Source organism: Oncorhynchus masou, chromosome 24, assembly GCF_036934945.1.
Source record: "Oncorhynchus masou masou isolate Uvic2021 chromosome 24, UVic_Omas_1.1, whole genome shotgun sequence".
Classification (NCBI taxonomy): Eukaryota; Metazoa; Chordata; class Actinopteri; order Salmoniformes; family Salmonidae; genus Oncorhynchus; species Oncorhynchus masou.
Genome location: NC_088235.1, coordinates 23,860,675 through 23,883,306, shown reverse-complemented (window position 1 = coordinate 23,883,306; position 22,632 = coordinate 23,860,675). Strand labels below are relative to the sequence as shown.

The window sequence follows — 22,632 nt, the reverse complement described above, 5'->3', positions numbered from 1 at the left end:
TAGGGGTCCCCAAAGAGAGGTTTAAGAACCACTGCCAAATGGCACCCTATTCTCTACATAGTGCAATACTTTTGGCAGCCCTATTTCTATGTATAACCCTATTTCTATGTATTAGCCCTGTTTGGCAGCCCTGTTTCTATGTATTAGCCCTGTTTGACAGCCCTGTTTCTATGTATTAGCCCTGTTTGACAGCCCTGTTTCTATGTATTAGTCCTGTTTGACAGCCCTGTTTCTATGTATTAGTCCTGTTTGACAGCCCTGTTTCTAAGTATTAGCCCTGTTTGGCAGCCCTGTTTCTATGTATTAGTCCTGTTTGACAGCCCTGTTTCTATGTATTAGCCCTGTTTGGCAGCCCTGTTTCTATGTATTAGTCCTGTTTGACAGCCCTGTTTCTAAGTATTAGCCCTGTTTGGCAGCCCTGTTTCTATGTATTAGTCCTGTTTGACAGCCCTGTTTCTATGTATTAGCCCTGTTTGGCAGCCCTGTTTCTATGTATTAGTCCTGTTTGACAGCCCTGTTTCTATGTATTAGTCCTGTTTGACAGCCCTGTTTCTTTGTATTAGCCCTGTTTGACAGCCCTGTTTCTATGTATTAGTCCTGTTTGACAGCCCTGTTTCTATGTATTAGTCCTGTTTGACAGCCCTGTTTCTATGTATTAGCCCTGTTTGGCAGCCCTGTTTCTATGTATTAGTCCTGTTTGACAGCCCTGTTTCTATGTATTAGCCCTGTTTGGCAGCCCTGTTTCTATGTATTAGTCCTGTTTGACAGCCCTGTTTCTATGTATTAGTCCTGTTTGACAGCCCTGTTTCTATGTATTAGTCCTGTTTGACAGCCCTGTTTCTATGTATTAGTCCTGTTTGGCAGCCCTGTTTCTATGTATTAGTCCTGTTTGACAGCCCTGTTTCTATGTATTAGTCCTGTTTGACAGCCCTGTTTCTATGTATTAGTCCTGTTTGACAGCCCTGTTTCTATGTATTAGTCCTGTTTGACAGCCCTGTTTCTATGTATTAGTCCTGTTTGACAGCCCTGTTTCTATGTATTAGTCCTGTTTGACAGCCCTGTTTCTATGTATTAGTCCTGTTTGACAGCCCTGTTTCTATGTATTAGCCCTGTTTGGCAGCCCTGTTTCTATGTATTAGCCCTGTGTGGCAGCCCTGTTTCTATGTATTAGTCCTATTTGGCAGCCCTGTTTCTATGTATTAGCCCTGTTTGACAGCCCTGTTTCTATGTATTAGCCCTGTTTGACAGCCCTGTTTCTATGTATTAGCCCTGTTTGGCAGCCCTGTTTCTATGTATTAGCCCTGTGTGGCAGCCCTGTTTCTATGTATTAGTCCTATTTGACAGCCCTGTTTCTATGTATTAGCCCTGTTTGACAGCCCTGTTTCTATGTATTAGCCCTGTGTGGCAGCACTCTTTCTATGTATTAGGGTTCCCCATCACTCTTCCTGGGGTCTAAACACATTAAGGCACTAACATTACATATATAAAGCAAAAGATAAATCAGTACATCATATGACATTATTACACCACTACATATATACAATACAACATGTATAATGCCACCATACAAAAATGTTATACTATTACATATCTATAATACAAAAATGTATAATACCACCATACAACAGTATTACACCACTATATATCTACAATACAACATGTATAATACCACCATACAACAATATTACACCACTACGTGTATATACAATACAAAATGTATAATACCACCATACAACAATATTACACCACTACGTGTATATACAATACAAAATGTATAATACCACCATACAACAATATTACACCACTACGTGTATGTACAATACAACATGTATAATACCACCATACAACAGTATTACACCACTATATATCTACAATACAACATGTATAATACCACCATACAACAATATTACACCACTACGTGTATATACAATACAAAATGTATAATACCACCATACAACAATATTACACCACTACGTGTATACAATACAACATGTATAATACCACCATACAACAATATTACACCACTACGTGTATATACAATACAACATGTATAATACCACCATACAACAGTATTACACCACTATATATCTACAATACAACATGTATAATACCACCATACAACAATATTACACCACTACGTGTATATACAATACAACATGTATAATACCACCATACAACAGTATTACACCACTATATATCTACAATACAACATGTATAATACCACCATACAACAATATTACACCACTACGTGTATATACAATACAAAATGTATAATACCACCATACAACAATATTACACCACTACGTGTATACAATACAACATGTATAATACCACCATACAACAATATTACACCACTACGTGTATATACAATACAAAATGTATAATACCACCATACAACAATATTACACCACTACATGTATACAATACAACATGTATAATACCACCATACAACAATGTTACACCACTACATATATACAATACAACATGTATAATACCACCATACAACAATATTACACCACTACATGTATACAATACAACATGTATAATACCACCATACAACAATATTACACCATTACATATATACAATACAACATGTATAATACCACCATACAACAATATTACACCACTACATATATACAATACAACATGTATAATACCACCATACAACAATATTACAATGTATGTGTGTAGAGTGCATGTGTCTGTTCCTGTGTGTGTGTCTCTTCAGTCTCCACTCTTCCATAAGGTGTATTTTTATCTGTTTTTTAAATCTGATTCTACTGCTCGCATCAGTTAGTTACCTGATGTGGAATAGAGTTCCATGTAGTCATGGTTCTATGTAGTACTGTGCGCCCCCCAGTCTGCTAGCCTCCTTAGTCTGTTCTGGACTTGGATTGTGAAGAGACCCTTGGTGGCATGTCTTGTGGGGTATGCATGGGTGTCTTAGCTGTGTGCTAGTTGTTTTGCTTGGTGCGTTTAGCTTGTCAACACCTCTTACACAAACAAGTAGTGATGAAGTCAATATCTCTTCCACTTTGAACCAGGAGAGATTGACATGCAAATTATTAATGAGTACGTTTAAGGGCCAGCTGTGCAACAAAACTAGGGCCTGAAGTACCTGCCTTGTTGATTAGTGTTATTAAAAAGGCACTGGTCAACCCCAAAGCCAATTCTTCCTTTGTTCGTCTTTCCTTCCAGTTCTCTGCTGCCAATGACTGGAATGAACTGAAAAAATCTCTGAAGATGGAGACTCAAATCTCCCTCACTAGCTTTAAGCACCGGCTGTCAGAGCAGATCACTGCAGCTGTACATAGATGGGCTGTTTACAGATGGGCTATCTACCTACCTCATCCCCATACTGTATTTATTTATTTATCTTGCTCCTATCCCTACTTGCACATTCATCTTCTGCCGATCTACCATTCCATTGTTTAATTGCTATATTGTAATTACCTCACCACCATGGCCTATTTATTGCCTTAACTCCCTTATCTTACCTCATTTGCACTCACTGTATATAGACTTTTTGTTTTCTTTTGTTCTACTGTATTAATGACGACTATGTTTTGTTCATTCCTTGTGTAACTCTGTGTTGTTGTATGTGTCGAATTGCTATGCTTTATCTTGGCCAGGTCGCAGTTGTAAAGGAGAACTTGTTCTCAACTAGCCTACCTGGTTAAATAAAGGTGAAATAAAACATGTAAAAATCTTAGTTACTGTTGTTTCAACGTGTTTTGACCATGACAGTTTTACAATCCAGGGTTACTCCAAGCAGTTTAGTCACGTCAACTTGCTCAATTTCCACATTATTCATTATAAGATTTAGTTGAGGTTTAGGGTTTAGTGAATGATTTGTCCCAAATACAAGGCTTTTAGTTTTTGAAACATTTAGGACTAACTTATTCCTTGCCAACCATTCTGAAATGAACTGCAGCTCTTTGTTAAGTGTTGCAGTGATTTCAATGACTGTAGTAGCTGAGGTGTATAGTGTTGAGTCATCCGCATACATAGACACACTGGTTTTACTCAATGTCATGTCTTTGGTAATGGGTTATTGTGTGTATGAATCCTGGTCAAAATGAATGGAAAATATATATATATATATATATATATATATATATATATATATATATATATATATATATATATATATATATATATATCTCTCTTTGAATATGGCTCCATTTGGGACGGAGAGAAAGTTCTAAGGGAGCCAGGGTGAATCCGTTGTCACCCTGGGGGGATAAGGGCCTTACAGACAGATAGGAAGTTAGCTAGCTGGGCAGCCAGGCAGTGCTGAAGTCGCCATGGAGAGAACTAGCTAGGAAGGGACACATGAGAATTCTGGACTGTAGTCCAGGACAGGGCACTCTGTTGTGGATCCATGCTGCCAAGTCTCCCTGGTTGGCTGCTGCCTCCTGGCCTTGTGGGCACTGTGTCAGTGTAGGCTATTGCCAGGTAGTACATTCAACTTCTGTTGTTGACAATGATATTATGCATTAGTAGTAATACCTTGCTTTTGTCAGCCTTACTGAAAATGTCAACGTATATAATATTAACAGTAGAATTGGACAAGTAACTTGTTGTTTTAATGTGTTATGATTATATAAGTGGGTTGGTATACTGCAGGAGAGCAAAGCCAAGGACATACAGTGCCTTCAGAAAGTATTCATACCTCTTGACTTATTCCACTTCCATTTTGTGTTACAGCCTGAATTCAAAATGTATTAAATGATGTTTTTCTCTCACCCATCTACACACAATACCCCATAATGACAAAGGGAAAACTTATTTTTAGAAATGTTAGCAAATGTATTGAAAATGTAATTATATCTAATTTACATACAGTACCAGTTAAGTTTGGACACACCTACTCATTCAAGAGTTGTTTTTTATTTTTACTATTTACTTCAAAGCTATGCATAACACATATGGAATCATGTAGTTACCAAAAAAGTGTTAAACAAATCAAAATCTATTTTGATGACCAGATGGGATAGCGTATCACTGCAGCAGTAGCCATGCTGGTTAAGTGTGCCTTGAATTCTAAATAAATCAGACCGTGTCACCAGCAAAGCACCATCACACCACCTCCTCCATGCTTCATGGTGGGAACCACACACGTGGAGATCATCCGTTCACCTACTCTGAGTCTGACACAGACATGGCGGGTGGAACCAAAAATCTCAAATTTGGACTCATCAGACCAAAGGTCTAGTTTCCATTGCTCGTCTTTCTTGGCCCAACAAGTCTTTTCTTATTGGTGTCCTTTAGTAGTTGTTTCTTTGCAGCAGTTTAACCATAATGGCCTGATTTCATGCAGTCTCCTCTGAACAGCTGATTTTGAGATGTCTGTTTCTTGAACTCTGACCCATTTATTTTGGCAGCAATCTGAGGTGCAGTTAACTCTAATGAACTTATTCTGCAGCAGAGGTAACTCTGGGTCTTCCTTTCCTGTATCGGTCATCATGAGAGCCAGTTTCATCAGCGTTGAATGGTTTTTGTGACTGTACTTGAAATTTCTTGATTTTCTGGATTGACTGACCTTCATGTTTTAAAGTAATGATGGACTGTCATTTCTCTTTGCTTATTTGAGTTGTTCTTGCCATGATATGGACTTGGTCTTTTACCAAATAGGGCTATCTTCTGTATACCACCACTACCTTGTCACAACACAACTGATTGGCTCAAATAAATTCCACAATGTACTTTTACCAAGGCACACCTGTTAATTGAAATGCGTTCCAGGTTACCTCATGAAGCTGGTTGAGAGAATGCCAAGAGCATGCAAAGCTGTCACCATGGAAAAGGGTGCCTACTTTGAAGAATCTCATAAAATATATTTTGTTTTAACACGTTTTTCATTACTACATGATTCCATATGTGTTATTTCATAGTTTTGATGTCTTCACTATAATTCTACAATGTAGAAAATAGTAATAATAATTAAAAACCATGGAATGAGTAGGTGTGTCCAAACTGGTACTATAAGTATTCACACCCCTGAGTCAACACTTTGTAGAAGAACCTTTGACAGTGATTACACCTTTTGAATCATCTTAGGTATGCCTGTATCAGCTTCGCACATCTGGATTTGGGGATTTTCTTCCTTTCAGATTTGGTCAACCTCTTAAGTTTGCTGTTCACTGCTGCTCCACATCTATCTTCAAGTCTTTCCACAGATTTTCAATGGGATTCAAGTCTTTGCTTTGGCTGGGCCACTCAAGGACTTTCACATTCTTGTTCGGCAGCCATTCCAGCGTTGCTTTGGCTGTATGCTTGGTGTCATTGTCCTGTTGGAATGTAAATCTTCACCCCCAGTCTAAAGTTGTTTGCACTCTGAAGCAGGTTCTCATCAAGGTTTGCCTGTATTTGGCTCCATTCATTGTTCCCTCTATCCTTACCATTCTCCCAGTCGCTGCCGCTGAAAAGCTTCACCATAGCGTGATGCTGCCACCGCCATTCTTCACGGTAGGGATGGTGTTAGACGGGTAATGAGCTGTGCCTGTCATTCAGGCCAAAGAGTTATATGTTTGTCTCATCAGACTACATAATCTTTTGGCTTATGCGCTCAGAATTTCACATAATTTTTTGGGGAAACTCCAGGCGTGCTGTCGTGCCTTTTTCTCAGGATTGGCTTCTGTCTGGCCACTCTCCCATAAAGGCCAGATTGGTGAAGTGCGGTAGAGGCTTGTCCTTCTGGCAGGTTCTCCCATCTCAGCCAAGGAACTATGTAGTTCTGTCAGAGTGGTCATTGCGTTCTTGCTCACCTCCATGAGAAAGGTTCTTCTTGCCTGGTTGCTCAGTTTGGTCGGATGGCCAGCTCTAGTAAGAGTGTGGTTAGTTTCATATTTTTTTTTCAATTTCCCAATGGTGGAGACCACTGTGCTCTTGGAAACTTGAAACGGAAATGGTTATATATCCTTCCGCAGATAAGTCTCATCACAATTCTCTCGGAGATCTATGGACAGTTCCTTGGACTTAATGGTATTGTTTCTGCTCTGACATGCACTGTCAACTGTTGGTGTGTTTTCTTTCTAAATCATGTCCAAACAATTGAATTGGCCACAGATGGACTCTCGTCAAGTTGTAGTAATATTTCAAGGATGATCAAAATAAATTGAATGCACTTGAGCTCAATTTGGAGTGTCATGGCAAAGGGGTGTGAATACTTACGTAAATTAGATACTTTTGGTAGTGTATGTGGACACCTGCTCGTTGAACTTCTTAATCCAAAATCATGGGCATTAATATGGAGTTGGTCCCCCCTTTGCTGTTATGACAATCACTCTTCTGGGAAGGATTTCCACTAGATGTTAGAACATTGCTGTTCGGACTTGCATCCAGCTACAACATCCAGCTACAATAGCATTAGTGAGGTCGGGCACTGATGTTGGGCGATTAGGCCTGTCTCGCAGACTGCGTTCCAATTCACCCCAAAGGGGTTCGATGGGGTTGAGGTCAGGGCTCTGTGCAGGCCGTTCAAGTTCTTCCACACTGAATTTGACAAACCACTGTCATGATGGAACAGGAAAGGGCCTTCCTCCAAACTTTGGCCACAAAGTTGGAAGCACAGAATCGTCTAGAATGTCATTGTATGCTGATGCGTTAAGATTTGCCTTCACTGGAACTAAGGGGCCGAGCCTGAACAATGAAAAACAGCCCCAGACCATCTGTAAAACCCAGATTCATCCATACATTTGACCAGGGCAGCTCTCGCAGGGCAGAAATTTGATGAATTGACATGTTGGAAAGTTAGCATCCTATGACTGTGCCACGTTGAAAGTCACTGATCTCTTCAAGGCCATTCTACTGCCAATGTTTGTCTATGGAGATTGCATGGCAGTGTGCTCGATTTTATATACCTGTCAGCAACGGGTGTGGCTGAAATACCCAAATCCACAAATTTGAAGCGGTGTCCACATACTTTTGTGTGTATATATAGTGTATTTCTGTAATTCATTTGTCATTATGGGGTATTGTGTGTGTGTGTGTGTGTGTGTGTGTGTGATTTTTAGATTTCTTTAATCAATATGGAATTCTGGCTTGAAGTCAATGGGTATGAATACTCTCTGAAGGCACTGTCGGCCTGCACATTGAATGAGAGAGAGAAGCCGACGGGCTGGCACATAGAGAAGAGGCAGGCGGGCCGGCACAGAGGAGAGGCAGGCGGGCCGGCACATAGAGGAGAGGCAGGCGGGCCGGCACATAGAGGAGAGGCAGGCGGGCCGGCACATAGAGGAGAGGCAGGCGGGCCGGCACATAGAGGAGAGGCAGGCGGGCCGGCACATAGAGGAGAGGCAGGCGGGCCGGCACATAGAGGAGAGGCAGGCGGGCCGGCACATAGAGGAGAGGCAGGCGGGCCGGCACATAGAGGAGAGGCCGGCGGGCCGGCACATAGAGGAGAGGCAGGCGGGCCGGCACATAGAGGAGAGGCCGGCGGGCCGGCACATAGAGGAGAGGCCGGCGGGCCGGCACATAGAGGAGAGGCCGGCGGGCCGGCACATAGAGGAGAGGCCGGCGGGCCGGCACATAGAGGAGAGGCAGGCGGGCCGGCACATAGAGGAGAGGCAGGCGGGCCGGCACATAGAGGAGAGGCAGGCGGGCCGGCACATAGAGGAGAGGCAGGCGGGCCGGCACATAGAGGAGAGGCAGGCGGGCCGGCACATAGAGGAGAGGCAGGCGGGCCGGCACATAGAGGAGAGGCAGGCGGGCCGGCACATAGAGGAGAGGCAGGCGGGCCGGCACATAGAGGAGAGGCAGGCGGGCCGGCACATAGAGGAGAGGCAGGCGGGCCGGCACATAGAGGAGAGGCAGGCGGGCCGGCACATAGAGGAGAGGCAGGCGGGCCGGCACATAGAGGAGAGGCAGGCGGGCCGGCACATGGAGGAGAGGCAGGCGGGCCGGCACATGGAGGAGAGACAGGCGGGCCGGCATATAGAGGAGAGGCAGGCGGGCTGGCAAACTGACTGGAGGATTGTGGTCTCATGCATAGTGAGTTGTGTAATAATGTAATAGGTAGTAACGGATCACTGCAGTAAAGTAAGCTTGTCCTCCTTAAGGGACCTCCTTAGCCACAACAGCACAATGTGCGGTTGCACAATTGTGACCCTTGAAAGCGCTGATGACTGAGCTCATTTGCATGGTTGTTTTGGAGCAGTTAGCTCTTCATAATGGCTAGTGTTTTAGTTGTTGGTGAAAAGGTAAAGATGGAAATTCCATTATAAACTTTCTACTTCTCCAAACCCCTTGTTCAGTCATTCATGCTCAGTCTTAGTCAATACAGTTGTCCTTGTTTGTCTAAAGGGGAATTCTTTGAGGGTGCCTCTCCCCACACACTGACAATCCTTATGACTGAGGACAGATTTTCTGAAGGTACTGAATAAAGAGTTTAAACCACAGTATGCAGACAAGAAGATCATTGAATTGTCCTTAGGGACGTTCTGTCCTTTGAAAGGAGAAGAACTGGGTTAACATATCATCTTTCAAAACCCCCTCTGTTCTCTCTGCTGCTACAGTTGCCTTTTTAGTTGAATGGGCCTTTGTTGTCAGAGATGTAAATGTTTTCAAGGGTGACGTTGCTTTTTCCCTGAGGCCCCATTCATCCTTTATGAATACACGAATACACAGAGACTAGAGGGTGTGTCGTTGTGTGTGTGTGTGTGCACGTGCGGTGTGGTTTTAAAACATGAGAATGATTGGATGGCGCCTAGCAGCCACATTGAAACCCTTGTTGACGTCACCTAGGCCTACTCATGTGCCTACTGAGCCTTATTGCTGGCTGCTGGCCTATCTGGGGACAGTAACTTTTATCCCATTAAAAGCTGCCAACTTTGCTACTGTCCACCTCACACCATTATGTTTTGAGATCTTATTTCATTGCGGGGTCAATGGTGACACGAAGACAGATTGGCCTCGGTAAGCAGACACTCTTGAAACAGCCTGTATCATCAGCTTCTGAAATGGCCCATATCATCAGGCTTATTGAGTCATAGGTCAAAATGCTGCCAGGTTGCAGATCAAAGTGTCTGCTGTGAAATCCAGAGCATGTAAGCAGTAAATGATATCCTCGTGGCAGGGCTGTAGACTTATCAGGGCCCCTGACTCTAATCACAACTGAAGTTCTGAACACAGTGATCAGTCACAGCATGCTTTGAGTGTTGCAATAATACAAGTGACCGGTGACACATGGACCGGATGTAGCTTATTAATGGGGCAGATATAAGAAGGCTCTGATGGGCGTGAGATTCTTTAGGTCATTATTTACACACAAAGCAGTTCCTGCAGAAAAACGGCTGGGTGAAAAGAGTACAAGCTTCAAACGTCCCCTTGGCTTAAAGATGTCTGGAAATCGTGAGAGAGCGAGAAATCCCAGATCAAGCAGGAGAGACTCAGAGAGAGTTTCAATCTGCCAGTGACGGAAAGGCTGGAACAGAACGATTGTCAGTCACTGACAGAAGGGTTAGAACAGAACGATTGTCAGTCAGTGACAAGGGTTGGAATAGAACGATACATTTAGTTATTGATAGTCAATGCTTCTGAGCTGTTGCTTTAAATTAATCCAAGCTGCAGAAGAAATGTATCGACTGTCAATAACTAACTGTATCATTCTGTTCCAACCCTTCTGTCTTCAGTTTTTTCATCTGCTCTTTATTCCTGGCAGCTGAAGCCCCCTCAAGCTCCCAGTATTTTATGACTGTAGGGTAATATAGGAGAGAGAGAGCCGCAGAGAGGGGGAGAGAGGCAGGCATGGGCCCAAATGGGAATTGCAGAACTGCGGCAGTAGAACAGAGTACTGTAGTGGAAGCAGGGACCCCAGACAACAGACGGCCGTCTCCTAAAAATTGAAAAGCCCAACTGATGAATATTCCGGCTGCCGCTTTTAAACAATATTTCAGCACTTATGGGAAGTTCTATTAAAGACACGTATTTGCATGAAAAATGTGTTCCGATGACTTGAAACGTGTTTCCCCTGTTTTTAAAAAGTACTTTTAGTTCAGGCAGAGAAAGGTTAGAGTTCCAGTAAAGTGAGAAAGAACTTCAGTCCCCCCACCCCCTCTACTTCATTCCAGAATACCTACCTTTTGTCCCCCTAGAGTTTGGAACCACTCAACTGGAGGTTTAATTTCAAAGCCCCGGCCTGGCAACAAAAGTTTCCACATTTGAGGCAGAGCGGCATAGAAGAAGAAAGTTGTCTTGATTCTGGCCGCAGACGCAGCCAGCAGCTATTGGAAATACTTGTTTACTGTCATGTGTCATGTGCTTATTCTCCGAAGGAATAACATTACAAAGCTACTCTGTGTTATAGTTAGTTTCCATGCCAACTTTGAGGATCTGAGTTGGTTTGCATGGTTCTTGCAATGTGATTTTAATGTGTCCTCTCTTCTGTTTTTCCCTTAGGTTGATTTGTGGATTATCTGGACCAGAACTCACCGTAGCTGTTTGAAGGACCACAATGGCTGGGTACTCTAGAGACGTGGTTCAAACCTTGCCTTGACAACATCACATAACTCTCAGCACCAATCAGGTGTTTCTGGTCTTGTTGCGTATTAAATCAGACTTCATCAGACATCACCATGCCTATTCTCAAGCAGCTAACCTCAAACCAGTCCAAGCGTCGCTCCCGGGCCGACCTGACGGCGGAGATGATCAGCGCCCCTCTGGGGGACTTCAGACACACCATGCATGTGGGTCGTGGCGGGGACGCCTTCGGGGACACCTCTTTCCTAAGTACCCGGTCTGGGGAGCCCCCTAAAGAACAAGTTCCAGAGGTCCAGCAGAGCTCCCCTATACCCAAACCAGGCCTGCTGTCCCGAACCTTCAGGAGCAGCAAGCGCTCCCAGTCGGTGAACCGCGGTGACATGTACAAGAACAACTCGTTGGCGCCCCCCGGTGGCTCGCCAAACTTTGTGAAGAATGCCATCTCCCTGCCCTACCTCAATGACGAGGACATGGTCAGGATGGGCGGTGGTCAGCAGATGCCCAAGAGCGTCTCCTCCAGCCCTCTGAAGAATCTGCCCGAGGTCGATGGAATCAGCAAACCAGTCAACGGTGCCGCGGCCATGGCGATGCTGGATCTGGAGTTTGACGAGCGTAACTTTGGAGAACTGACTGACCTGCCCCCATCACATCCTCGGGGTGGCGGGATGAAGCACGCGGAGTCCATCATGTCATTCCACATTGACCTAGGACCCTCCATGCTGGGGGACATCCTCAGTGTCATGGAAAAGAAGGGCTGGGAGGAAGACGACCTAGGGTACGAGGAGGGGAAGGGCAGTGAGGGTCGCGGGTCACCCCCCTTTAGCCCTCCCACCACGGAGGATGAGATTGAGGACCAGGTGAATCTACAGGCTCCAGTCAGGCCCCCACGCACCTATCCTCAGAAGGTCATGGCCGACCCCCTCTACACCCCTCGCAGGAACTACCACCCCCACAGCCACCTGGACAGCTGCTCCGTGTCCTCCTCCGGCTCTGCCGCTCTTGAGGAGAAACCACTCCACCACCTGCAGGAGGGGGACACGGACAGCGCCAAGTACAGCTCTCGGGGGGCTGGAGGGGAGGACGATAAAGACTTCTCCTTCATGGACGAGGATGATGATGAGATCAGGGTGTAAAACAGAACAGGGCTGTAATGTCACCACCACAGAACGTGGTTTGTGAGGTCCCCGAAGGAGACAATTATTTTTCATGAGTTTTGATGCTATAATAAGTCTGGGAGGGGTTGGGAGCACGATAAAGACTGGAAAAATCCCCACATATGGATCTATCCTGAGAACTTCTATACGGGGACATCCTGTTCTGCTATACCTCCTGGATCAGGAATATCCATACACCAGCTGTTATTTAACCTTATTTACTCCTGTGTGTGTGTGTGTGTCCAGCTGTTAATGGAAACGAAAATGCCTGTCCCATGAGTCCATTTCTCCAGCCCATTACAGAATTCCGTGTCGACCACTAACTCTCTCACTCACACACACACACACACACACACTGCAACTCTGAGACACCAGTTATTGGTTTGAGGGATTCTTTTTTGTAGAACTATGATCTGTCATTATGATGATCTAATCCCACAGTTCCAATATGTCATTAAAGTGTGTTTCTCCTTATAAGGGGATCAACCCTTATATCCACTCATATTCAACATGAACCATATCCCACCATTGTCTTTCCATTCAGAGGATTTCCCTTCATGGTTACCATAGCTACAGTCCTGGCTACAGTACTAGCATATTCCTTATTGCGCATTATTAGGTAAGGAAAAACCAACCAGCGGTCATGACACTGATTGTCACATTCTTTGAAAGCGGACATATGGAGATTGACAAAGGTCACAGAGGTCGAAGCATGAACTGTTGATCACCCAGGTGGAGGTGCAATGTGTGGGGTGTAGAGTCATGTGAGGTCACGGACTGAACTGTATATTTCCCACACTGCTTTGGAGAAAGGAAGTGAAATGTATCCCAGCATTCTTTGGGGCATTGACTGGATTGTATGTGTATGTGTGTTTTGAGTGAGGTGAGATGCAGTTACAATATTGGTTTTGTTAATGTTCAAAGGGTAAATAAAGGTGGCTTCTCCTATGTTTACTACATACAGAATTGATAAGTTGGTCTTCAGGTTCTTAATCAATGGCACAACTTGGTTGTTCATTATTCCAACCATTAGTCTGCTTTATTGTACTCTTCACTAGACATACTCTATACAGCCAACACACTCTGAAGTCCTAAATGATCAGTTAGCTTGTATCGTTTGTTATCTAATAAGTACTTCTAATAAGGGGTCGATCATATTGTGCACTGTTTTAAGTCACCATGTTGATTGGAGGAATTTAGTTAAAGGTTGGATTTTGTTGATCTTTAGTTGTTCTAAAGCCTAACGTACTAGCCTACTCAGTGAGCCAGCTTAAGCCTTAGCTTTGGAGTTGATTAGGCTAGGTTTGGGTTTGGCCGTGAGTCCATGGCACTTTAGCTTAGATCAATGGACTCAGTCATATATCCCCTGCAAGCACTGCTAAGGTGTAGCAACAGCTCACTCCCTAAAACACTAACTATTGTACACAACAAATCTTTGTTTTGTTTCCATGTAAATGTTTTAAATTAACTTGACTTATTATTAAATACAAAAAAATGAAAATTTTGAAAATAAATGGCCTTTTTGTAGAAGCGTTCATGACCAGTAGTGCTTTTATTGTACAAATGTTTAGAAACCGATGGAAACAAATACATAACTCACAGGAGCAGAGCTGGTGGTTGTGAACAAGAGAAGTGACCGTAAAGTAGACTGGCATATCTGTGGTCATCTCTTCCCCCGTACACACCCCAGGCTTGTAGGATCAGGAGAAAGAGAGGAGTTTGAAGGGAGGAGGGTATCAGTAATAGGAGAACACTAGTTATAGTGACAATATTACCCTCCTCTCGCCATTGTGCCACGCAGACCTGGCTACTGTAGGAGCAGATTGAATCAGCACACCCTCTTGCTTCCCTCTCATTCATAAACATACTGTAGGAGCAGATTAAATCAGCACACCCTCTGGCTTCCCTCTCATTCATAAACATACTGTAGGAGCAGATTGAATCAGCACACCCTCTGGCTTCCCTCCACCCTGTCATTCATAAACATACTGTAGGAGTAGATTAAATCAGCACACCCTCTGGCTTCCCCCTCATTCATAAACATACTGTAGGAGTAGATTGAATCAGCACACCCTCTGGCTTCCCTCCACCCTGTCATTCATGAACTTAGTTGGCTGATCGGTCGGTAACCAAACCAACGACTCATCCATTCATGAGTCATATGTTTGGGAAAGGAAAAGACAGGCGCGCCTGTTCCCTTTCCCTTTAGATTCCTCCGACAGTATTTGCATCCCACATGGCACCCTATTCCCTATATATCGCACTACTTTTGACAAGGGCCCATAAGGCTCTGGACAAAAGTAGTGCACTATATTGGGAATAGGGTGCCATTTAGGATGAATAAAGTGTGACTATAGGTCCACCTCCCTCTCATTAATTTGGTCAGATAAAAATCTAATCTTTTAAAGTAAAGCAGGAAGTCCCTGCTCACGCCTTCCTGGATCCCTGAGTATTGTCGCGTTCAAAACAACTGGGAATCTCTGAACTAAGTCTGATTGGGAAAATAATTTTGAACAGTCATCCAAGTCGGAAACTTGGGCATCTTTCTAAAACTGACTTTATTTTCCGACCGGAAGATCATTGATGTTGCGATTTGACCTATTATTTTTCCTCAGAGTTCCCAGTTGTCATAATCTTTAATCTGAATCATAGACTTTATGCTTGAGTGAGAGAAAATTACATTTGTGCCATATGTGACACTTGGGATTACTGTTTTTGTTCCCTGTTATGGTGTTGGTTGGTTGTTTGGAGGGAGGGAACACATTATCCAATGGTATTAGGTCAGGGGAGGAACCTAATGCCAGGCAGGATGTGACATCACTCAGCCATATGTTCATGCTAAGTATGTTAGAGTTCCATGTGTACATGTCTGCATTAAAGAGTTCAGAGATTAAAATGACCAGGTGGAAATGTGCCAAGTATGTATGTAATCATCCTCTGACATGTCATATTGAGTCTTGATGTCTGAAGGAAACATTTACGGGCTACAGCAGTACAGGGAACTTAATCTCAGGCCTCTCACGCTGTTAATTTGTAAATGGGCCAAATTTAGGATTTCTTTGTTATGTTCTTATTGTTTTAAACTCAGTTGCTTGTTCCATTGTTGTAGAATATGTCTATGGAAAATGGGTTAAACTGTTGCAATCACTTAGCTGTTCTTCACCAATGATGGGACACTTTATAAAGAACCTTTTAATTTTCTATCAAAGCACTCGTACCTGTCCACCCCCATTTTATTTGCTACTGAAGTGAAGTAGATAAATACTAATGGTGCCATCCAGGGGGGTCATACAAGGGGAAGGGATTGTGAAAAAGAACTGGCTTAAAGGTTCAGCTGGAGAGTGTTTTGTTTTTTTCTACTCTGTGGCTAGTTTTTATGCCAGGTATGTGCTACATTTCTTTTTCTTTCTCATTCTACTGTATATATATACTGAACAAAAATATAAATGTAACATGCAACAATTTCAAAGATTTCACTGAGTTATAGTTCTTGAGGAAATCAGTCCTTAGGCCCTAATCTATGGATTTCATGACTGTGAAGGTCAAAGATACCTTAAAAAAACGGGCCTCAGTATGGGCCATCACAGTATCGCTGTACATTAAAATTTCCATTGATTTAAAATGAAATTAATTCAACTGTAGCTTATGCCTGCCCATACCATAACCCCACCACCACCATGGGGAACTCTGTTCACAACGTTGACATCAGCAAACCGCTCGCCTACACAACGCCATACACGTGGTATGCGGTTGTGAGGCCGGTTGGACATACTGCCCAATTCTCTAAAACAACGTTGGAGATGTCTAATGGTAAACAAATTAACATTAAATTATCTGGCAACAGCTCTGGTGAACATTCCTGCAGTCAGCATGCTAATTGCATGCTTCCTCGAAACTTGAGACATATGTGGCATTGTGTTATGTGCACATTTCAGTGGCCTTTAATTTTCCCCAGCACAAGGTGCATCTGTGCATTGATCAGGTTGTTTCATCAGCTTCTTGATATGCCACCCCTGTCAGGTGAATGGATTATCTTGTCAAATGAGAAATGCTCACTAACAGGGATGTTAACAAAAATTGTTCACAAAATTGAGAGAAATTTTGTGCGTATGGAACATTTCTGGGATCTTTTGTTTCAGCTCATGAAACATGGGACCAACACTTTACATTTTGTGTTTATGTTTTCGTTCAGTGTATTTACCTCCCTCACACATCCTCCTCTTTTGAAATACCAGCTATATTTTTCAATAAAAAGAAAGTTGGTAATCTTTATATGGAGCAGTGTTGTGGCTTATTTCGTATGCTGTGTTATGTTATGTTGTCTATCTGTCCCTATGGGAACCTGTTTCATAGAGAAAATACTTGAACAAGTCAGTTCACGTTTTATTTATGCAGTTAGCAGCATAAGGGGCTGAGGTGGAACTTGTGTAAGACGCTGGTATTCACACTCAGTGTTAACAGAGATGCTCCTCTCCATCAAGTCCACACACTTCACATACAGTTCGACATAAAAATACAGCCAATCTGTGTTTCTTACCAAATAAACCTCAAGTTTAAATTATAACTGCTATACAGATCATTGGTAAGTACGTTCTCTAAGCATAGACAGGCTAGAATAGCTGTATTGATAGGGAGTGCATTGTATAATCTAATCTATTGTGTTAGCTTTTTGTCTGCCAAATACAGTACAGATCGTTAATCCCAGAAAATTGTCAAGCTTATTTTTTCTCGCTGAGATGGATAAATACGAGGCACCTACACAGTCAGATTGGGATATATGGTTTAGAAGCATCAGACTTTTCATATTTAGCAACTCTGATTTTAATTTAATAATTTTGCACGCCCAATTTTTCAGTTTTTGATTTGTTAAAAAAGTTTGAAATATCCAATAAATGTTGTTCCACTTCATGATTGTGTCCCACTTGTTGTTGATTCTTCACAAAAAAATACAGTTTTATATCTTTATGTTTGAAGCCTGAAATGTGGCAAAAGGTTGCAAAATTCAAGGGGGCCAAATACTTTCGCAAGGCACTGTATTTGTCAATAACTGCTGGTGCACGATATCTAATATTGAAGAAGTCTCGAGGTATTGTTCGCCTGAGGTAGAATACCTCATGATAAGCTGTCGACCACATTATCTACCAAGAGAGTTCTCATCTATATTATTCGTAGCCGTATTTACCACCACAATTCTACCAGCGTGTCACATGTTCAACCAGAGGACAAAACAACTCTAGACCACCTTTACTCAACACACTGGGATGTATACAAAACCTTTCCTCGCCCTCCATTTGGAAAATCTGACCATTATTCTATCCTCCTGATTCCTGCTTACAAGCAAAAACTAAATTAGGAAGTACCAGTGACTTGCTCAATACGGAAGTGGTCAGATGACGCGGATGCTATGCTGCAGGACTGTTTTGCTAGCACAGACTGAAATATGTTCCGGGATTTATCCAGGATTCATCCAATGGCATTGAGGAGTATACCACCTCAGTCACCGCTTCATCAATAAGTGCACAGTGACCGTAGGTACATTTCACAACCAGTAGACATGGATGACATGCAACATCTGCACCGAAATAAAGGTTAGAGCTGCCGCTTTCAAGGTGACGGACACTAATTCGAAAGCTTACTAGAAATCCCACCATGCCCCAGACAAACCATCAAACATGCAAGGCGTCAATATAGGACTCAGATTGAATCCTACTACACAGTCTCTGACGCTCGTCGGATGTGGCAGAGCTTGAAAACTATCATGGACTACAAAGGGAAACCCAGCCGCGAGCTGCCTAGTGACATAAGCCGACCAGATGAGCTAAATGCATTTATGCTCGCTATGAGACAACAAACACTGACGCATGAGAGCACCAGCTGTTCCGGCCGACTGTGTGATCACGCTCTTCGTAGCCAATGTGAGCAACACAATTAAACAGGTCATCATTTACAAAGCTGCGGGGCCAGATGGATTACCAGGATGTGTACTCAAAGCATGCGCGGACCAACTGGCAAGAGTCTTCACTGACATTAGCAACCTCTCCTTTGCCGAGTCTGTAATACCTACATGTTTCAAAATTACCATCATAGTCCCTGTGGCCAGGAAAAAGAAGGTAACATGTCTAAATGATTACAGCCCGTAGCACTCACATCGGTAGCCATGAAGTGCTTTGAAAGACTGGTCATGATTCACATCAACACCATCATGCAAGAAACCCTAGACCCACTCCAATCCACATACAGCCCCAACAGATCCAGAGATGATGCAATCTCAATCCCACTTCACAATGCCCTTCCCCACCTGGACATAAGGAACACCTATGTGAGAATGCTGTTCAATGACTACAGCTCAGCGTTCGACAACATAGTGCTCACAAAGCTCATCACTAAGCTACGGACCCTGGGACTAAACAAATCCCTCTGCAACTGGATCCTGGACTTCCTGACGGGCTGCCCCCAAGGGTAGACAACAACATATCTGCCATGCTGATCCTCAACACTGGGACCTGTCAGGGTGCCTGCTTAGTCCCCTCCTGTACTCCCTGTTCACCCATGACTGCGTGGTCAAACACGACTCCAACACCATCATTGTTTGCTCACGAAACAACACTGAGGCAGCCTATAGGGAGGAGGTCAGAGACCTGGCTGTATGGTGCAAGGACAACAGCTTCTCTCTCAACATAAGCAAGACAAAGGAGATGATCGTGGACTATGAGAAAAGGAGGGCCGAACATTAACATCGACGGGACTGAAGTGGAGTGGGTCGAGAATTTCAAGTTCCTTGGTGTCCACATCACCAACAAACTATCATAGTCCAAACACACCAAGACAGTTGTGAAGAGGGCACGACAACACCTTTTCCCCCTCAGGATACTGAAAAGATTTTGGCATGGGTCCCCAGATCTGCAAAAGGTTCTACAGCTGCACCATCAAGAATATGCTGACCAGTTGCATCACCGACTGGTATGGCAACTGCTCGGCATCTGACCGTAAGGCGCTACAGAGGGTAGTGTGTAGGGCCCAGCACATCACCGGGGACAAGCTTCCTGACATCCAGGACCTATATACTAGGCGGTGTTGGAGGAAGGCCCAAAAAATCCAGTCACCCAAGTCATTGACTATTCTCTCTGCTCCCGCACGGCAATCGGTACCGGAACGCCATGTCTAGGACCTAAAGGCTCCTTAACAGTTTCCTTAACAGTTTCTACCCCCAAGCCATAAGACTGCTGAACAACTAATCAAATGGCCACCCGGACTATTTACATTGACCCCCCCTCTGACCTCCCCCTCTTTACAAATTACCTCCACTAACCTGTTCCCCTGCACATTGACTCAGTACCGGTACCCCCGGTATATAGCCTCGTTACTGTTATGTACATTTCTTGTTACTGTTTGATTGATTTGAGTTTATTTACTTAAGTTTATTTAGTAAATATTTTATTAATTATATTTATTGAATTATTATTGGTTTAGGGCTAATAAGTAAGCTTATCATGGTAAGGTCTACACCTGTTGTATTTGGAGCATATGACAAAGAAAATTTGATTTGATTTGAGTCATCCATTAGTGAGACAAAAGGTCTACATGTTATCCATCATCAAATCAAAACACATTTTATTGGTCACATACACATGGTTAGCAGATGATCGCTGCAGCTGTACATAGTCCATCTGTAAAAAGCCCCAATTTACCTACCTCATCCCCATACTGTTTTTATTTATTTACGTTTCTGCTCTTTTGCACACCAGTATCTCTACTTGCACATGATCATCTGATCATTTATCACTCCAGTGTTAATCTGCTGAATTGTAATTATTCACTCCTATGGCCTATGTATTGCTTACCTTCTCATGCCTTTTGCACATAATGTACATACTCTTTTTTTCTACTGTGTTATTGACTTGTTTATTGTTTACTCCATGTGTAACTCTGTGTTGTTGTCTGTTCACACTGCTATGCTTTATCTTGGCCAGGTCTCAGTTGTAAATGAGAACTTGTTCTCAACTAGCCTACCTGGTTAAATAAAGGTGAAAAATAAATACAAATGTTGATGCGAGTGTAGCAAAAGGCTTGTGCTTCTAGTTCTGACTATGCGGTAATATCCAACAAGTAATCTAACAAATTCACAACAACTACCTTATACACACAAATACACAAAAATGTAAACGGACGAATAGAATATGTAAATATATGGATGAGCGAGGGCGTGCGGCATAGGCAAGATGCAGTAGATGGTGTAGAGTACAGTATATACATGAGATGTTTATTGTAGGGTATGTAAACATTATTAAAGTGGCGTTATTTAAAGTGACGAGTGATACCTTTATTAACTCCATTTATTTAAGTGGCCAGAGATTTGAGTCTGTGTGTTGGCAACAGCCTCTCTATGTTAGTAATGGTTGTTTAACAGCCTGATGGCCTTGAGATAGATGCTGTTTTTCAGTCTCTCGGTCCCAGCTTTGATGCACCTGTACTGACCTCGCCTTCTGGATGATAGCGGGGTGCACAGGCAGGGGCTCGGGTTTTTGTTGTCCTTGATGATCTTTTTAGCCTTCCTGTGACATCGGGTGGTGTAGGTGTCTGGCAGGGCAGGTTGTTTGCCCCCATGTGATGCCTTGTACAGACCTCACTACCTTCTGGAGAGCCTTACGGTTGTGGGCGGAGCAATTGCCGTACCAGGCGGTGATATAGCCCAACAGGATGCTCTCGATTGTGCACCTGTAAAAGTTTGTGAGTGTTTTAGATGACAAGCCAAATTTCTTCAGCCTCCTGAGGTTGAAGTGGCGCTGTTGCGCCTTCTTCACCATGCTGTCTATGTTGGTGGATAATTTCAGTTTGTCTGTGATGTGTACACCGAGGAACTTAAAACTTTCCACCTTCTCCATTACTGTCCCGTCGATGTGGATGGGGGGGTGCTCCCTCTGCTGTTTCCTGTAATTCACAATCATCTCCTTTGTTTTGTTGACGAGGAGTGAGAGGTTATTTTCCTGACACCATAGTCCGAAGGCCATCACCTCCTCCCTGTAAGCCGTCTCGTCGTTGTTGGTAATCAGGCCTACCACTGTAGTATCGTCTGCAAACTTGATGATTGAGTTGGAAGCGTGCATGGCAACGCAGTCATGGGTGAACAGGGAGTACAGGAGAGGGCTGAGAACGCACCCTGGAGCCCCAGTGTTGAGGATCAGCTGTGTGGAGATGTTGTTTCCTACCTTCACCACCTGGGGGCGACCACCTGTCTCACCATTAGTGAGACAATAGGTCTATGTGCCGTAAATTAATGAGACAATAGATCTACATGCCGTGAATTAATGAGACGATAGGTCTACAGGTCATCCATTAGTTACACAATAGTTCTACATGTCATCCATTAATGAGACAATAGGTCTACATTCAGCCTGTTGAAGAAATCATATGTTGAGATGCTTCTGCATTTGGATCATGACAATGGACTGGAAGATTTAACATTAATTTTAAATATAAATGCCACATGCTAAAATATACATGCACATACAAACAATTTCATAGATTTTACTGAGTTATAGTCCATATGAGGAAATCAGACAATTAAAAATAAATGTATCAGGGCCTAATCTATCGTCATGTATTTTTGTGCGTTCATATTGCCATCAACAAAATGCAATTGTGTTCATTGTCCGGAGCTTATGCCTGCCCATACAATATCCCCACTGCCACCACGGGGCCCTCTGTTTACAATAATGACATCAGCAAACCGCTCGCACAACGCCATACACGTGGTATGTACTGCCAACATCTGTAAAATGACAATGGATGTGGCTTATGGTAGAGAAATTAATAAGAAATTATCCGGCAACAGCTCTGGTGGACATTCCTGTAATCAGCATGCCAATTGCTCGCTCCCTTAAAACTTGAGACATTTGTGGCATTGTGTTGCGTGCACATTATAGAGTGGCCTTTTATTGTCCCCAACACAAGGTGCACCTGTGTAATGATCATGCTGTTTAATCTGTCAGTAAACAAG

General features: G+C 43.3%; 2 protein-coding genes across 3 annotated transcripts in view; one reads left to right on the top strand and one right to left on the bottom strand.

Moving 5' to 3' along the window:
- The window catches only part of LOC135511924 (cdc42 effector protein 4-like), a 45,992-nt gene extending 30,077 nt beyond the window's left edge, over positions 1–15,915 (top strand). For both annotated transcript variants that reach the window (XM_064933446.1, XM_064933444.1), the window contains exon 2: positions 11,401–15,915. In XM_064933446.1, the coding sequence (XP_064789518.1) occupies positions 11,577–12,614 (1,038 nt within the window). In that variant the 5' untranslated portion in view covers positions 11,401–11,576 and the 3' untranslated portion in view covers positions 12,615–15,915. The remainder of the gene's footprint in view (positions 1–11,400) is intronic.
- LOC135511355 (keratin-associated protein 4-6-like) lies at positions 8,025–8,993 on the bottom strand. The gene has a single exon (XM_064932897.1). The coding sequence runs from the start codon at positions 8,991–8,993 to the stop codon at positions 8,025–8,027; it is 969 nt and encodes a 322-aa protein (XP_064788969.1).
- Positions 15,916–22,632: the final 6,717 nt, after the last annotated feature.

Excerpts from the sequence above, each read along its gene's own strand:
- LOC135511355 (XM_064932897.1), bottom strand. The coding sequence starts at position 8,993 with ATGCATGAGACCACAATCCTCCAGTCAGTTTGCCAGCCCGCCTGCCTC.